The sequence below is a fragment of the Salvelinus alpinus genome, chromosome 23 (assembly GCF_045679555.1).
Source record: "Salvelinus alpinus chromosome 23, SLU_Salpinus.1, whole genome shotgun sequence".
NCBI lineage: Eukaryota > Metazoa > Chordata > Actinopteri > Salmoniformes > Salmonidae > Salvelinus > Salvelinus alpinus.
The window spans coordinates 26811436-26825522 of record NC_092108.1 but is presented as its reverse complement, the minus strand read 5'-3'; the positions used below and the strand labels follow the sequence as shown (position 1 = coordinate 26825522).

The 14087-nt window shown below is 41.2% G+C and overlaps 2 protein-coding genes across 6 annotated transcripts in view; one reads left to right on the top strand and one right to left on the bottom strand.

Moving 5' to 3' along the window:
- Nucleotides 1-7013, top strand: part of LOC139550686 (5'-AMP-activated protein kinase subunit gamma-2-like) — a 47700-nt gene extending 40687 nt beyond the window's left edge. For 4 of the 5 annotated variants that reach the window (XM_071361745.1, XM_071361744.1, XM_071361747.1 and 1 more), the window contains 8 exons: nt 10-55; nt 139-193; nt 322-448; nt 3016-3181; nt 3293-3330; nt 3446-3592; nt 3913-4006; nt 4778-7013. In XM_071361745.1, coding sequence (XP_071217846.1) covers nt 10-55; nt 139-193; nt 322-448; nt 3016-3181; nt 3293-3330; nt 3446-3592; nt 3913-4006; nt 4778-4809 — 705 coding nt within the window. In that variant the 3' untranslated portion in view covers nt 4810-7013. Of the gene's footprint in view, nt 1-9; nt 56-138; nt 194-321; nt 449-3015; nt 3182-3292; nt 3331-3445; nt 3593-3912; nt 4111-4777 lie in introns of all 5 variants that reach the window. The other variant, XR_011670110.1, reaches the window with a different exon arrangement.
- Nucleotides 7014-8762: 1749 nt separating this feature from the next.
- The window catches only part of LOC139550684 (apoptosis regulator Bcl-2-like), a 47413-nt gene continuing 42088 nt past the window's right edge, over nt 8763-14087 (bottom strand). The window contains exon 2 of the mRNA XM_071361743.1: nt 8763-12466. Within this exon, the coding sequence (XP_071217844.1) occupies nt 12332-12466 (135 nt within the window). The 3' untranslated portion in view covers nt 8763-12331. The remainder of the gene's footprint in view (nt 12467-14087) is intronic.

Sequence of the window (14087 nt, the reverse complement as noted above, 5' to 3'; positions counted from 1 at the left end):
TGTTTATAGGTGCAAATATATGAGTTGGAAGATCATAAGCTTGAGACATGGAGAGGTATGTAACAAGCTTTGGTTTAAATGATGACATTAAATGACATGTACAGAACATTTAACTCACATTGTTTTGTCTCTCTACAGAAGTATATTTGCAAGCGACATTCAAGCCTTTAGTGAACATATCACCTGAATCAAGGTACGTTCTCATAACATAACAATGGTTATTATACAGGTAAGAGTGTGTGTATTTGTCTTGAATATACATGGATGTGAAGAAAATACCAGAATTGTCTTTTCATTTGCGCTTTATGTCTGTCTTTGCAGCATATTTGATGCAGTGTATTCCCTCATTAAAAACAAGATCCACCGGCTGCCTGTCATCGACCCTGTGACGGGGAACCCACTTTACATCCTCACACACAAGAGGATCCTCAAGTTCCTACAGCTCTTTGTAAGTCTAAAACCATGGGCTCTATTTTCGGCTGGCGTTAAGGCGGCGCTAGTGTCAAACGCACGTTAGTTTGTAATTTTTGTCATGTACGAACTGGTGCACTGGCGTTTCCCAGTCCTAACGCCAGGTTCGGCAATTTACCTAACATCAGCACACTTCCGCCCAGATGGGAGGGGTGAAAATATTTGAGGCGTTTCCTTAAAAACATGATCCAAAGTGCTAATTTCAGGCAGCACTGATAGGGATATTTAAGACCAACTAAAAGCTGGTTTTAGCGGTAACACCGTTAGTTATGGTATGAATTTTGACAGTAGAAACACAGCCTATCCAGCCGTGATGCACACTGCCCATAGGCGCATGGAACAAGATGTGATTTGGTGACTGTATACTTCGTATTTAGAAACATAAAACAGTAATGTTTTTTCCCCATTTCGTTTTATTTGATTAAAAACCAATCATAGCCTCCCCTCCAGTCAATGAAGTCTGTTTTATTTTTGTCCTGCCCAATGTGATCAAGTAGGCTAGTCAAGAAGTGTTTGGGTCGTCATGAGACTGCTTGGAAATAAATCTTAAATCACCAAAGCTTTATTCAATATATAAATTTTGAAAGGAGCAAACCAGTGAGCATATAAAGAAGCTGATTAAACAGCATGATCATTACACAGGTGGACCTTGTGCTGGGGACAATAAAAGGCCACTAAAATGTGCATATTTGTCACACAACACAATGCCACAGATTTCTCAAGTTTTGAGGGAACTGGCAATTGGCATACTGACTGCAGGAATGTCCACAAGCGCTATTGCCAGATAATTTAATGTTCATTTCTCTACCATAAGCTGCCTCCAACCTTGTTTTAGAGAATTTGGCTGTACGTCCAACCGGCCTCACAACCGCAGACCACGTGTATGGTGTCGTGGGCGAGCGGAATGCTGATGTCAACGTTGTGAACAGAGTGCCCCATGGTAGCAGTGGGGTTATGGTATGGGCAGGCATAAGCTACGTACAATGAACACAATTGCATTTTATCATTGGCAATTTGAATGCACAAAGTTACCATGACGACATCCTGAGGCCCATTGTCGTGCCATTCATCCCCTGCCATCACCTCATGTTTCAGCATGAAAATGCACGGTCCCATGTCGCAAGGATCTGTACACAATTCCTGGAAAATGTCTAAGTTCTTCCATAGCCTGCATACTCACCAGACATGTCACCCATTCAGCATGTTTGGGATGCTCTGGATCGACATGCACGACAGCGTGTTCCAGTTCCCGCCAATATTCAGCAACTTCGCACACCATTGAAGAGGAGTGGGACAACATTCCACAGGCCACAATCAACAGCCTGATCAACTCCATGCAAAGGAGATGTGTCACACTGCATGAGGCAAATGGTGGTCACACCAGATACTGACTGGTTTTCTGATCCACACCCATACCTTTTTTAAGGTGTCTGTGACCAACAGATGCATATTTGTTTTCACAGTTATGTGTATTCCATAGATTAAGGCCTAATCAATTTATTTCAATTGACTGATTTCCTTATATGAACTGTAACTCAGTAAAATCTTTGAAATTGTTTCATGTCGCGTTTTTATATTTTTGTTCAGTATATATAAAATATTATAAGTAGTATAAAGATGAGTGGACATTCTCCCTTTTATCTTTATATTGGATCTTTGTCCAGCTACTTGTGCACCAGAGGCATGGAATAGTCTACAATCCACGCTTCATCTAGATATGTTAGTGCCACTGAATGAATTTAAAATATGGATGGGAGACTCTGTTATGGAGGAGTGTAAATGCTTTTTTTAGGCTGGATCATGTTGTTTTGTATTGTTGTATGTTTTAATTATATTGATTGTTGCTGCCTTCTTGGTCAGGTCCCCCGAGAAAAAGAGGCTCTGGGTCTCAATGGGCTTTTCCTGGTTAAATAAAGGTTAAATAAAAAATTAACTGTTGAAAAGCTTGGATGTGCATAAAACCCTCCAATTATGGCGTCTAAGTGTATTTAGACATAGCCTATTTAAAACAAGTTTCATTTTGTTTAGAATTTGAATTATTCACTCTTTTTAGGCCTTATCAATAATTAATTTAATATTGCTTATTGACTACATTTGGCATGTCCATCCTCCGCCATTAGGCAATTTACAGTAGGCCTAGCCCCTATATCAGTGTGAATGATATATGTATATATTTCCACATTGAAGGCATGCAATTACTTAGAACAATGTGGACTGCAAACAGGTTCAAGTTAACATATTTAGAATAGATGGGATAGGTCTACATGTTTGTTTGTTTCTGTAAGCTGTTTAACAAACTATAACGGACTAACATTGGAATTGGAGTTGATTCCAAGGCAATACATAAAACACCGTAAATACACAACTTTAAGCAACCACATATTTAGCCATGGAGCATGTTCAGATTTGCCAGTGAACAGCCAAGCCTTGACACACCCACAACTTGTTTATTCATTGAAACCCAGCCCTTTCGCGCCAACGCCAGCAACTGCGCCAATAATTGTGGTTGTGAAAAGGTTTTATATTTGAACCTATGTGTTCCAGGTGCGTGAGATGCCCAAGCCGGCTTTTATGAAGCAGACTCTAGGAGAGCTGGGCATCGGCACCTACAAGAACATAGCCTTCATCCACCCTGACACACCCATCATCAAGGCCCTGCAGATCTTCGTAGAGAGGAGGGTGTCTGCCCTGCCTGTTGTGGACGTATCTGGTACGTGTTACTGTAAAATACTTTGACAACTGTTGTTAAAATATACTTTACAGGTACATTTGACTGATTGAGACTCAGTTCAACTCTGGTTATGTTTCAATCTCCTCACAGGGAAAGTGGTGGATATTTACTCCAAATTTGATGTCATAGTAAGTTATGATTTTCAAAATACAGCTTGGTAATCCTGTTACTTCCCCCTCAAAAATATATTGTGTGAATGTTTTCCTTCAAAAAGCCATGAGTGTCTGTGTATCATGTGTATAGAACCTGGCAGCAGAGAAGACGTATAATAACCTGGACATCACCGTGACCCAGGCTCTGAGGCATCGCTGCCAGTACTTTGAGGGGGTCATGCAATGCCACAAGCTGGATACACTGGAGACCATCGTGGACAAGATTGTCAAAGCAGAGGTGAGTTCAAACACATACATACACACATGAATTCATAACACGTAAACTCAACATAGACACAAAATGCTCACTGTCCCTCTGTATCACATCCGGCCGTGATTGAGAGTCCCATAGGGCGGCGCACAATTGTCCCAGCGCCGTCCGGGTTTGGCCGGGGTAGGCCGTCATTGTAAATAAGAATTTGTTCTTAACTGACTTGCATAGTTAAAGGTTAAATATTATTATTTTTTCAAATAAACAATTTCGCTCCTTTTCTCTTTCAACTGTGTGTATGTCTCTTTGTACGCGTGTCCCTATATATATGTGTGTGTGTGTGTCAGGTCCACCGGTTGGTAGTGGTGGATGAGCGCTCGGCCATCGAGGGCATCATCTCCCTGTCTGACATCCTGCAGGCCCTGGTGCTCAGCCCAGCAGGTATAGATGCTCAGCATTCCTAACCCCCTCCTAATACTTCTCTTGGACCCTGAGCTCCCACCCTGCCCTGTCCTGCCCTGCCCTGCCTCGCCCTCCTCACACAGGTAGGACACAAACACACACTCAGGCATTTGCTGGTTGGCACCCACATGCGGATGGCATGGGCTTGATGCCAGGCTGCCTGTGCCTTTGAGCCATCCTGTATGCCAGCTCGTGACAGTTTGGTGTGGGCTTGGCTGTGTGTCTGTGTCCTGTGTCCTGTCCTCTCGTGCTACCCTCAGATTCTAATAGAATGTTAATATCAACGTCTTACTACCATATGCTTGGTAGCCTTTCTTTGTTGTCTTGGTATTTTGTCTATCTGCTTATGGTTTTGAATAATGAAGAAGAATGATGTAAGATAAAGAATGTAGAATAATGAGTTTGCATGTTTGTTATTTGGAAGGAAATGCCTTTGCTGGTGCAGTCATAATGCATTTAGAAATTGCATTTTGAATTGGCTGGTGCATCAGTTCCCAGATTTGAAAACTGCAGTGAGCAGACTCATCAACTCAGATGTGAGCGTGAAAGAAACATGAAGCATCTTGCACAACTATCTCCCTGATGCAAATAAGCCTACTATTGTTATGTTGGACATTAACCTAGTCCTAGATCTGTCGCTATAGCCAACACCTATGGTCATTATAATGCCAGCACAAACAGATTTGGGACCAGGCTAGTGGGATGTATTCTTGTGTCCTTACCTCACATGTCTATTCTTCCCTCCCCTAGATGCCTGCAGAGAGGAGGGCCTCCTGGAGTGAGACGGGGGTCTACTGCTGCTGGAATCACAGAGGCTGTCCTAAAATATATAACTTGTATTTTACAGGTAGCTGCCAAAATAAAGGAAACACTTGAGTAAATGAGGGATACAAAGTATATTGAAAGCAGGTGCTTCTAAACAGGTGTGGTTCCTGAGTTAATTAAGCAGTTGACATCCCATCATGCTTAGGGTCATGTATAAAATGCACAGTTGCCCATTATTTTCTTACCATGGCTAAAATAAAAGATCTCAGTGACTTTGAAAGAGGGGTCTCAAAGGAGCATAGGGAGTTTAAAGTGGGTGTGTGTCTCCAGTCACCAGATGTCAACCCAATTGAACACTAATGGGAGATTCTGGAGTGGTGCCTGAGATAGTGTTTTCCACAACCATTAACAAAACACCAAATGATGGAATTTCTCTTGGAAAAATCCCTTCTATATAATTCTAGACACTTGAAGTGTGCATTGAAGCTATTCTGGCGGCTCGTGGTGGCACAATGCCCTATTAATATATTGGTGTTTCCTTTATTTTGACAGTTACCTTTATGGTTCTATGTCTATGGTTCTAGACATGTGGCCCAGAGCCCTTCATATTGATTCACTAGACTTTGAAACCAAAGGGCTGGGCTGGATTGGACTGCTACTGGGAGGTATATGGCTTTAATACTGGAGGACCAGCATCTCTGTCTGAATGGAACTGGACTTGATTCACCGTGGGGCTTAGCCAGTCTGGACTGTGGTTATGTATGTATATGAGGGCTATATACGTTTTGGTGTTTGTCTCAGTATCATGCTGCTCTGTCGTGTTAACAGTGCCTAGTCACTCTGGATAGTTTCAAACCTTCAATGAACAAGTAGATTGACAGATATGGCCAAGGCATCTTACTTGATGATACACACAAGCATGTGTCTAAGTTCCCACGGGAAATAATAACCTGTTTCTATCGGTGGAGGTGGAACGTACTGGACCACTAAAAGTGATGGTTGAGTAAATAACGTCAGTCTATATTCTATGCTGTCAAACACAGACCATTTAGAAGATATAATTGCATTCTTCATTTTAGTATCAAAAGTGGCCATATTATAGCATGTTCTATGATAAGCCACATGTTGCTATAATGAGTTGTTGTCCACACCCCTTTTAGGGGCTATATGCAGTCTCTTTGTCCAATCCTTAGTCACAGTGCCTTTTGCTTGCCCTGCCCCTGACCATGGAAGTGAATGCCATTCTCTAACCATGATACATCAAAACGAAGTGTTCTTGAAGAACAAGCAAGATCTTGTCAAATGTGTTCTCATTTAACCTGAAGGAGAAATTGCAGGTGTTCATGCTTTATCTGGTTATGATTGGAGGGGTTTTGTTTGTATATGAGTAACATGCTGTGAAGAGACAGAACAGGAAAAAGGCTTTATTTTTGGATATTTATATATTTTGTATTCATTCTCGATAACCCTTGGGTTGAGATTTAGAGCCATTTATTTTGCCCGCTTTATGCACTTGAGCCATGGATCACTTCCATCTATAAAGAAAAATGGTGGATTCTGAACTGCTCTTGACCAGACTCCTGTGCTGTGTCCAGAGAATACAACTCTGACAACTCATCTCTATTGTTTCACTGTAAATAAGAAAGTTTTCAGGAAAAGTGCCAGAGAAAACTTTATTTTTATGTAACTTTAAAGAAATCATGTACAAATAACTGCAGTTTTAATATTGTTTTTGTAAATATATTGTGGCAATATAAGCCAATATAAATAAAGATAATTTATATTCAGAACAAGATGTACAGTACATGTGCAAGCATGAGAAACGACACTAACAGTTATGAATGTTCTTTATTTTTCTGCATGCAGAAAAATAAACGATGACACAATGTATTTTTAAGTAATGTGTTTATTGAATTTAGTTTTTGGCTGTAGATTTGCACCACCATATTTAACTGTTTTGCAATCCAAATTAAAAGTGTTTGGGTAAATCAATTTGCTTATTATGATAATCCTGAATGCGGCCGGTAGCCTAGTGGTTAGAGCGTTGGACTAGTAACCGTAAAGGTTGCTAGCTTGAATCCCCGAGCTGACAAGGTAAAAATCTGTTCTGCCCCTGATCAAGGCAGTTAACCCACTGTTCCTAGGCGGTCATTGTAAATACGAATTTGTTCTTAACTGACTTGTCAAGTTAAATAAATAAAAATGGAATTGATGTAATCTTTTTATGACTGCCATGCACATTAATTATTTACCTTCATACAGTATAACACATTTTTATGCACTTCTCTAATATACTTTATTTGACAGACATGTCTGAACACTGCCACCTACTAGTGGTTAAGAGCTGCACTGCAGACATATCCACAGCTATTCTAAGATTGACCATCACGTGGAGTCCTGAGAGTACTCGAATTTAGATAGCAGGTTATTAAGGAAATTTAGTCTGAGGCTCAGAGCATACCAACAGAAGTTTCTCCCTCTTTTGAAGTTCCATGCTAGAAACTATTGGAGTGCTCCTATGACATTGAAATTGTTTACACATTAGGGAGTTGCTTCTATAATTAGAATATTTCAAGGAAATAAAATGTCATCAAGCCACACACATACCAACCAACATCTCCCTCCAAAGCTGTTCTACATCAGCTTTCAAGTAAAGGGTAGAGTTCCTCGGAAAACACTATTGACCTTCCCAAGACCATTCCAAGGATTTCTGAACACCAGCCACAAGGTGACAGTCTAATACAAGTGGTATTTGTCACTAACCACCATGTGATTGTATGATATATAGACAGACTGTGAAGGTTAGCAGAATGTCATTTCATAGCACTCATATGACACCAGATATTCTGCTCCAAATTCACCAACAAAATAATATTTATTTATAGGCATGATATATTCCATATATTCACAGGCAAGATGAACAAGCAGGAGGCTGTCAGTCTGTATGTGGGGTAGGAATGGCACTGTAATCTCAATGGATCTGGATCTACTGCAAAGGTAAAAACTAGTCTTTTTCTTGATACTGGTCTTGGATCAGCAGTGAGGATGAAATCTCCCAACACCTTGTAGCCCTAAAGCAGGAGGGCTTATTGGCTTGCTGGGCTGTGTCTGATCTGACTGCTTATCTCTCTCACACACACAAAAACACACACTGGACGTTCCCTTGAAAGTGTAAGGGTGATTTAAAATTCTCCTTCTTCGAAGCTTGTCATGTATTTTATATGCATGGAGAGAAGGGCTTGAGATGGGCTCAAACTCAAATGAACTTCACTCTGTTCCTCTCCTCAGGCATATCTCTCATTCTCTCTCTCCCTCTCTCTTTCTCTCTCTAGCATTAGTTTTACTGCATCATGCTGTTCACTAATTCTGTGAAGCAGCACACGTCCCTGGCCTTTGAAGACAAGTGTGATATGAATGAGGAAAGTGTAAAATCCAGACCTCCGGGCATTTGGTTTTTACACGTTGCATTTATCTGCAGTCGGAGAGGGCTGAGAAACTGCGTTTCAGGGGGGGCTTTGATGTCTTGTGGGGTGCAGCTGCTGTTCCTCTACAGAGCTCATTAGAATAGGAGGTTGTGGGTCTCATACAGCCATGTCAAGCCAGTCACCCGTATGGACTGACTAGACAGCAGCACACAGCCACACAGATGAGGAAAAGCACTATGATCACACTTCTCATAAAGGTCTCTCACTCTTTCTCTTTCCCTTCCACTCCCTCCTCTCTCTCTTTTTCCCTCCCAATCCCTCTCTCTGTCATTCTCTCTATGTAGTAGTGCACAGACAGGGTGGATGCCATATTTGAGATCAATATTGGTGTCCATTATTTTTCCATAAACACAATATAACACAACACAATCTTAAATATTAAGGATTTTCTTTTGAGCAGAACATACATGCTGTATATATATCACCACCCAAAACAATACCAAACCACATGCTGAAAACACACATGACAAACTGCAAACTCATACTGCAGGAAAGATGTGGTTTATTGGGAACAGCATGATCCCATCTAGCTTATTGTGATACATACATAGCATAAACAATGGTAACACATTTGATTTGACCTCTTAAGTGCCACAGGTTGAGGATTATATTTACAACACTATAACCATGGTGTGATGTAGGCTACATTAATTTAAACAGAATCACAGAAGGGAATATGAGAATGACTTTATACTTCAAATGATTCCTCCTCACATACAAACCTTTACACATTTTATTTATGAACAAGTCAGTTAGTGACTTATTATCTTATTATACTCCTACTATACTCCTTATTATTAAACTCCTGAAAAAAATGTCATACTAATTTCTGTTTTCATATGTACATATCACTGGAGGGTTTATGATGAGTAGGGGGATTCACCTCTGGTATAATAGAGAAAGAAGGGTGCCCTTGGTTATGATGATAGAATCTAGCAGGTCAAAAGCACAAGATGTGGAGACTTGTCTGTCACTACATAAGCTTGAGAAGGAATTCATTACTATGTTAACAATTACCACACATACATGTTTATCAATAAAGCAGCGGTTAACACATGTCCAGTTGGATGCATTCGGGTGCTACGGTATCTACTGAAATGTTATGAACACCAAGCAGGCTAATATTTACTGTCTCCCAAATAGCACCCTATTCCTGACATAGTGCACTACTTTACTATGGAGCCCTTTGGTCCCTGGTCAAAAGTTGTGCACTATAAAGGGAATAGGTTGCCAGACAATGTCTTTACAACAACCCTTCCTGCAAAATCTCACTCCGACAATATTTAAAAGAAGTGAAAGTGAATTGGCATGTGTTTATCTCTTCATGCTACATCTTACTAACACAATGTTACTTACAGGTTCACTTTGGTTTACAGCTTTCTATAACAATATAGTGTATCTGTGTGGCAGTTTGAAGCTGTGAGTTAAGTTAAATCAGGACTATACAGTACAGCAGTGTTAAACCAATATTAACACATGAACATGTCTTACACAGAAATGTTACTCTACTGTTGATACAATAGCAGCCCCAAATAGTGTATTGTTACAGTGTGGTTCCATTAATAAAACGAGACATTTGAGTGTCTCCATGATCTTAACTTTTCATCTCATCTATGATTTAAATATCTGTGTTCTGGTACCTCTCAATAAATAAAAATCATAAGTTGGTATGTGTAACATCTAACATAAATATGGGTATACATAGTGAATACTCATTCTATGAAAACTTCAGACGACATATGTTTTGCGTTGATAAAAGAAGACTGAAACAAAGAGAGAGATTTTTGCTGAGAGAAATCATTGCGATGAGTTAACAACATGCTATCTACATACACGTGTGTGTGTGTGTGTGAGTGTGTGTGTGTGTGTGTGTGTGTGTGTGTGTGTGTGTGTGTGTGTGTGTGTGTGTGTGTGTGTGTGTGTGTGTGTGTGTGTGTGTGTGTGTGAAAGAGAGAGCAAAATAGTAAATATTATGGATAGTAAGCCTTTCCAAGAAGGTTATGTCATCTCCAACACTAGACAACACCTAACGTATTCTGGGAAATGATTGTTTACTCTAAAGAGATGTTGTGATCTGTGCCATTGCAGCGACAGACTCGCAGCAAGGGGGTTCAAATATATCAGTTACTGGGAATACAAGGGACACCACTTCAAAACAGAGAGTCTTTGTGTCCAATAGGGATTTTTCTTGTTGGTTATCCCATGTTGGAGTCTGCTACAGTTTGAGAAACTGAGAGAGGTGCACATTGGGAGGTCCTCCTAAATGTGGAATCAACCATTAGCGTAGGCCGTGGGGGGGTATGTGGGGCCTCTTTGTCCCCTAGATCAGATCCCAGCAGCAGCTGGAGGACATGTTCTGGGAGATTTGGCAGTTTGGTTCAGTCCCCTTTCAGCGGTGGCTTGACTTGGGTGGGTGAGACCTTGAGTTCTGGTCAGACATATGGGCAAAGGGGGAGACAGACACCAAGAGAGAGAGAGATTGAGAAAGGGTGAAAGAGAGCGAGAGAGAGAGTAATACAAAGAGGCTGTGAGAGTACAAGAAATGCATTTCAGAGACATCTGACGGGGAGGGAGTGACGTGAGGCCAAACAGAACCATGCCAGGCCATTCAGGGACACAGTTCTTCCTCCAAGTAAGACATCTTAGAACAGGCTGTAGAGGCGCCTCAAGCATCTGGAGAGGGAGGCTCACTGTCACTGAACCTTTGGAATGAATCCACATCTTCAGTTTGACCCCAACACCTTTATCTCTTTTTGTCTGTATCCACATTTCTGCTCATTCTATGACTTTCGCTCCCTCTTTTTGTCTCTCACACATTCTCTTTCTCTGTATCTACCTCTATCCCTCGATCCCGACTAAGCCAGAAAGCCAGCTAGGTGGAATAATATTTTTCACTTTCTGTCAGTAACATCTGATCAAACAGGGGTTTGGGCTGCCAAAAGCTCTAACTAACCTGCTGTTCACGCCTTCAATACCTCCCTCTCTCCTCTTTTCAATACCTCCCTCTATCCTCTCTTCAATACCTCCCTCTATTCTCTCTTCAATACCTCCCTCTATCCTCTCTTTAATACCTCCCTCTATCCTCTCTTTAATACCTCCCTCTATTCTCTCTTCAATACTTCCCTCTATCCTCTCTTTAATACCTCCCTCGATCTTTCTCTTATTACATTTCATATGGGTCAAATGCAAAAAAAGTGACTCTACTGCATTGTCCAACAGATCTCTCTAAGATCTCTGCAGAGCAAGTTGCGTCTGTGGCGCCTAGAAGACGTGTTGTCAGAGCTGGTGTGTGTAACTAACGGTTCTGTGTTCAGAGTTGTCATGCTCCTGGTATCCTGGTATATTGCAGTGTAGAAGCGGTGGGTGGACAGACACACCGTGCTGGTTAGTAGCAAGCTCCTTCCATTATACATTCAGAGCAGCTGTTGTGTGGAGGAAGTCCTTTGAAGGCGGGTTGAAGGGAGTCCCCATAGCGGAACCTTTTGAAAAAAAATGTGGGGTTCCATGTAGAATCCTTTCCACAGAGGGTTCTACATGGAACACCAAACGGTTCTACCTGAAACCAAAAAGGGTTCTCCTATGGGGACAGTCGAGTAACCATTTTGGAACCCTTTTTCTAAGAGTGTCTATGCTTTCTTTTGCCTCACCGACACATGCTACACAAGTCTACACGAGCACACAAAGGTTTCATGCTACACAAGTCTACACGAGCACACAAAGGTTTCATGCTACAACTAGTACTCAAGCAGGCAGAACAAAAACGACACCAACCCTCCCTTCCTCTCGTCTCTTTTCAAGCCAAACTTTTTGTGATTACAGTTAAATGGCACAACTTTCATGACATATTTTCGTCTGTGTGGGCAGTGACTCCGTTTCCTGCTGTTGTTTGATTTGTGTCTGTTTTTTAAGTGAGGAAGAGGGATGTTTTTTCGAGAACGGGGAGAGAAGCTTTGAAGACAGGCCGTTTGGGGATCTTGTAGGGGGCCTTTGAAAAGAGAAAGGAGTGAGAGCGGGAGGGAGGACAAAAAGAAAGAGAGAGAGGGGGGGGACTCCTTCACTTCTGTGTAAGGTAAGCTCCGATGGTAAGGCTTGCGGCCCCCAGTGCAGCCAGGCCAAAGACAGTCTTGATGGACGGCCACGAACAGAACACGGAGTCCCTCTGTCTGTCATAGAGCTCAACAAAGGCCTCCTGAAAGATAGACAGTGAGACAGGCAGAGTTAAAGAGACTGAACAGGATCTTAAGCACTTAGAAATTTGTAACATATTGTACGAATTTGAATTCGTAACATATCATACGAATTGCAGGAAAAATTCTAAAAAAATTGTAAGACGTAACATATCATAAAAAATGAATGCCATTGTACACAATTGTGCACAAAATTCGGGGACCCGTTTTGGCTTGTGAGAACAACTTTCAAAATTACTGGCTGACATTATACAAAACCTTTATAATGCATTTTTAATACAAGCAGTGTGTGTATTCCCGTGTTCAAAGCTTGCTGGGGGGTCTCCTTTGGAAGTGCCTGCAGATCTAAATGCCCTTGGCCACCATCCAAATGCTGTGTTATTACATGCATGCAGGAAGCCGGATCCATTTCAAACCAGCGCCCCTCACACCCCTTGTGCCTACCCCTTCATAAACACCACACACACATGAAAGAACGCACACACACACACACACACACACACACACACACACACACACACACACACACACACACACACACACACACACACACACACACACACACACACACACACACACACACACACACACACACACACACACACACACACAAACCCTGGGATACTCATGGAAACAACCCAAGACAAACACTCCACATGAAAACATACACTCTCAAACCCATGTCATGTGATACACTACTTCCTATTGATGTATTGATGGGAGCTACAGTATACTGTATGTCAGGGATCACGAACTAGATTCAGCCGCAGGCCGATTTTTTCTTGAGTGGAAGGTCGGGGGGCCGGAACATAATTACAAATAATTTGTAGATTGCAAAGAGACCACAAGAAGCCCAAACAGATATAATGTTTGACTCAAACATAATAATTTCAAATCTTGCTTACATTTGTGTATGATCACATGTCTCTCTATTATGTGTTGGAATACTTGCGGACAGATTTCTTAAATTAAAATAAATTGGAGCTGATTTCCTGGTGTTTTTACAGTCTTTTATGTCCAACAATTAATTGAAAAAAAATATTTTTTTATGCTCAGAAAACCTCGGGGGCCAAATAAAACCACCCGCGGGCCAAATTCGGCCCGCAAGCCACCAGTTGGTGTCATTAATATATTATTGGCAAACACCATATAGCAGCTGTGATTCTCCATATACAGTGAGCGCCAAATGTATTGGGACAGTAACAAATGTTTTGTTGTTTTGGCTCTGTACTCCAGCACTTTGGATTTTAAATGATACAATGACTACGAGGTTAAAATGCAGACTGTCAGCTTTATTTTGAGGGTATTTTCAATCATATCGGGTGAACGGTTTTGAAATTACTGCACTTTTTGTACATAGTCAACCCATTTTAGGGGACCGAAAGTATTAATACAAATTCACTTGTAAGTGTATTAAAGTACAGTAGTCAAAAGTGTAGTATTTGGGCCCATATTCCTAGCATGGAATGATTACATCAAGCTTGTGTCTCTACAAACTTGTTGGATGCATTTGCAGTTTGTTTTGCCTCTGTAACTTTCTCACTTATCATTATTCACGATTCATTCAGGATTATCCATAATCATGGTAGCATCCACATTCATGTAGAAGTGCTTAGAAACATA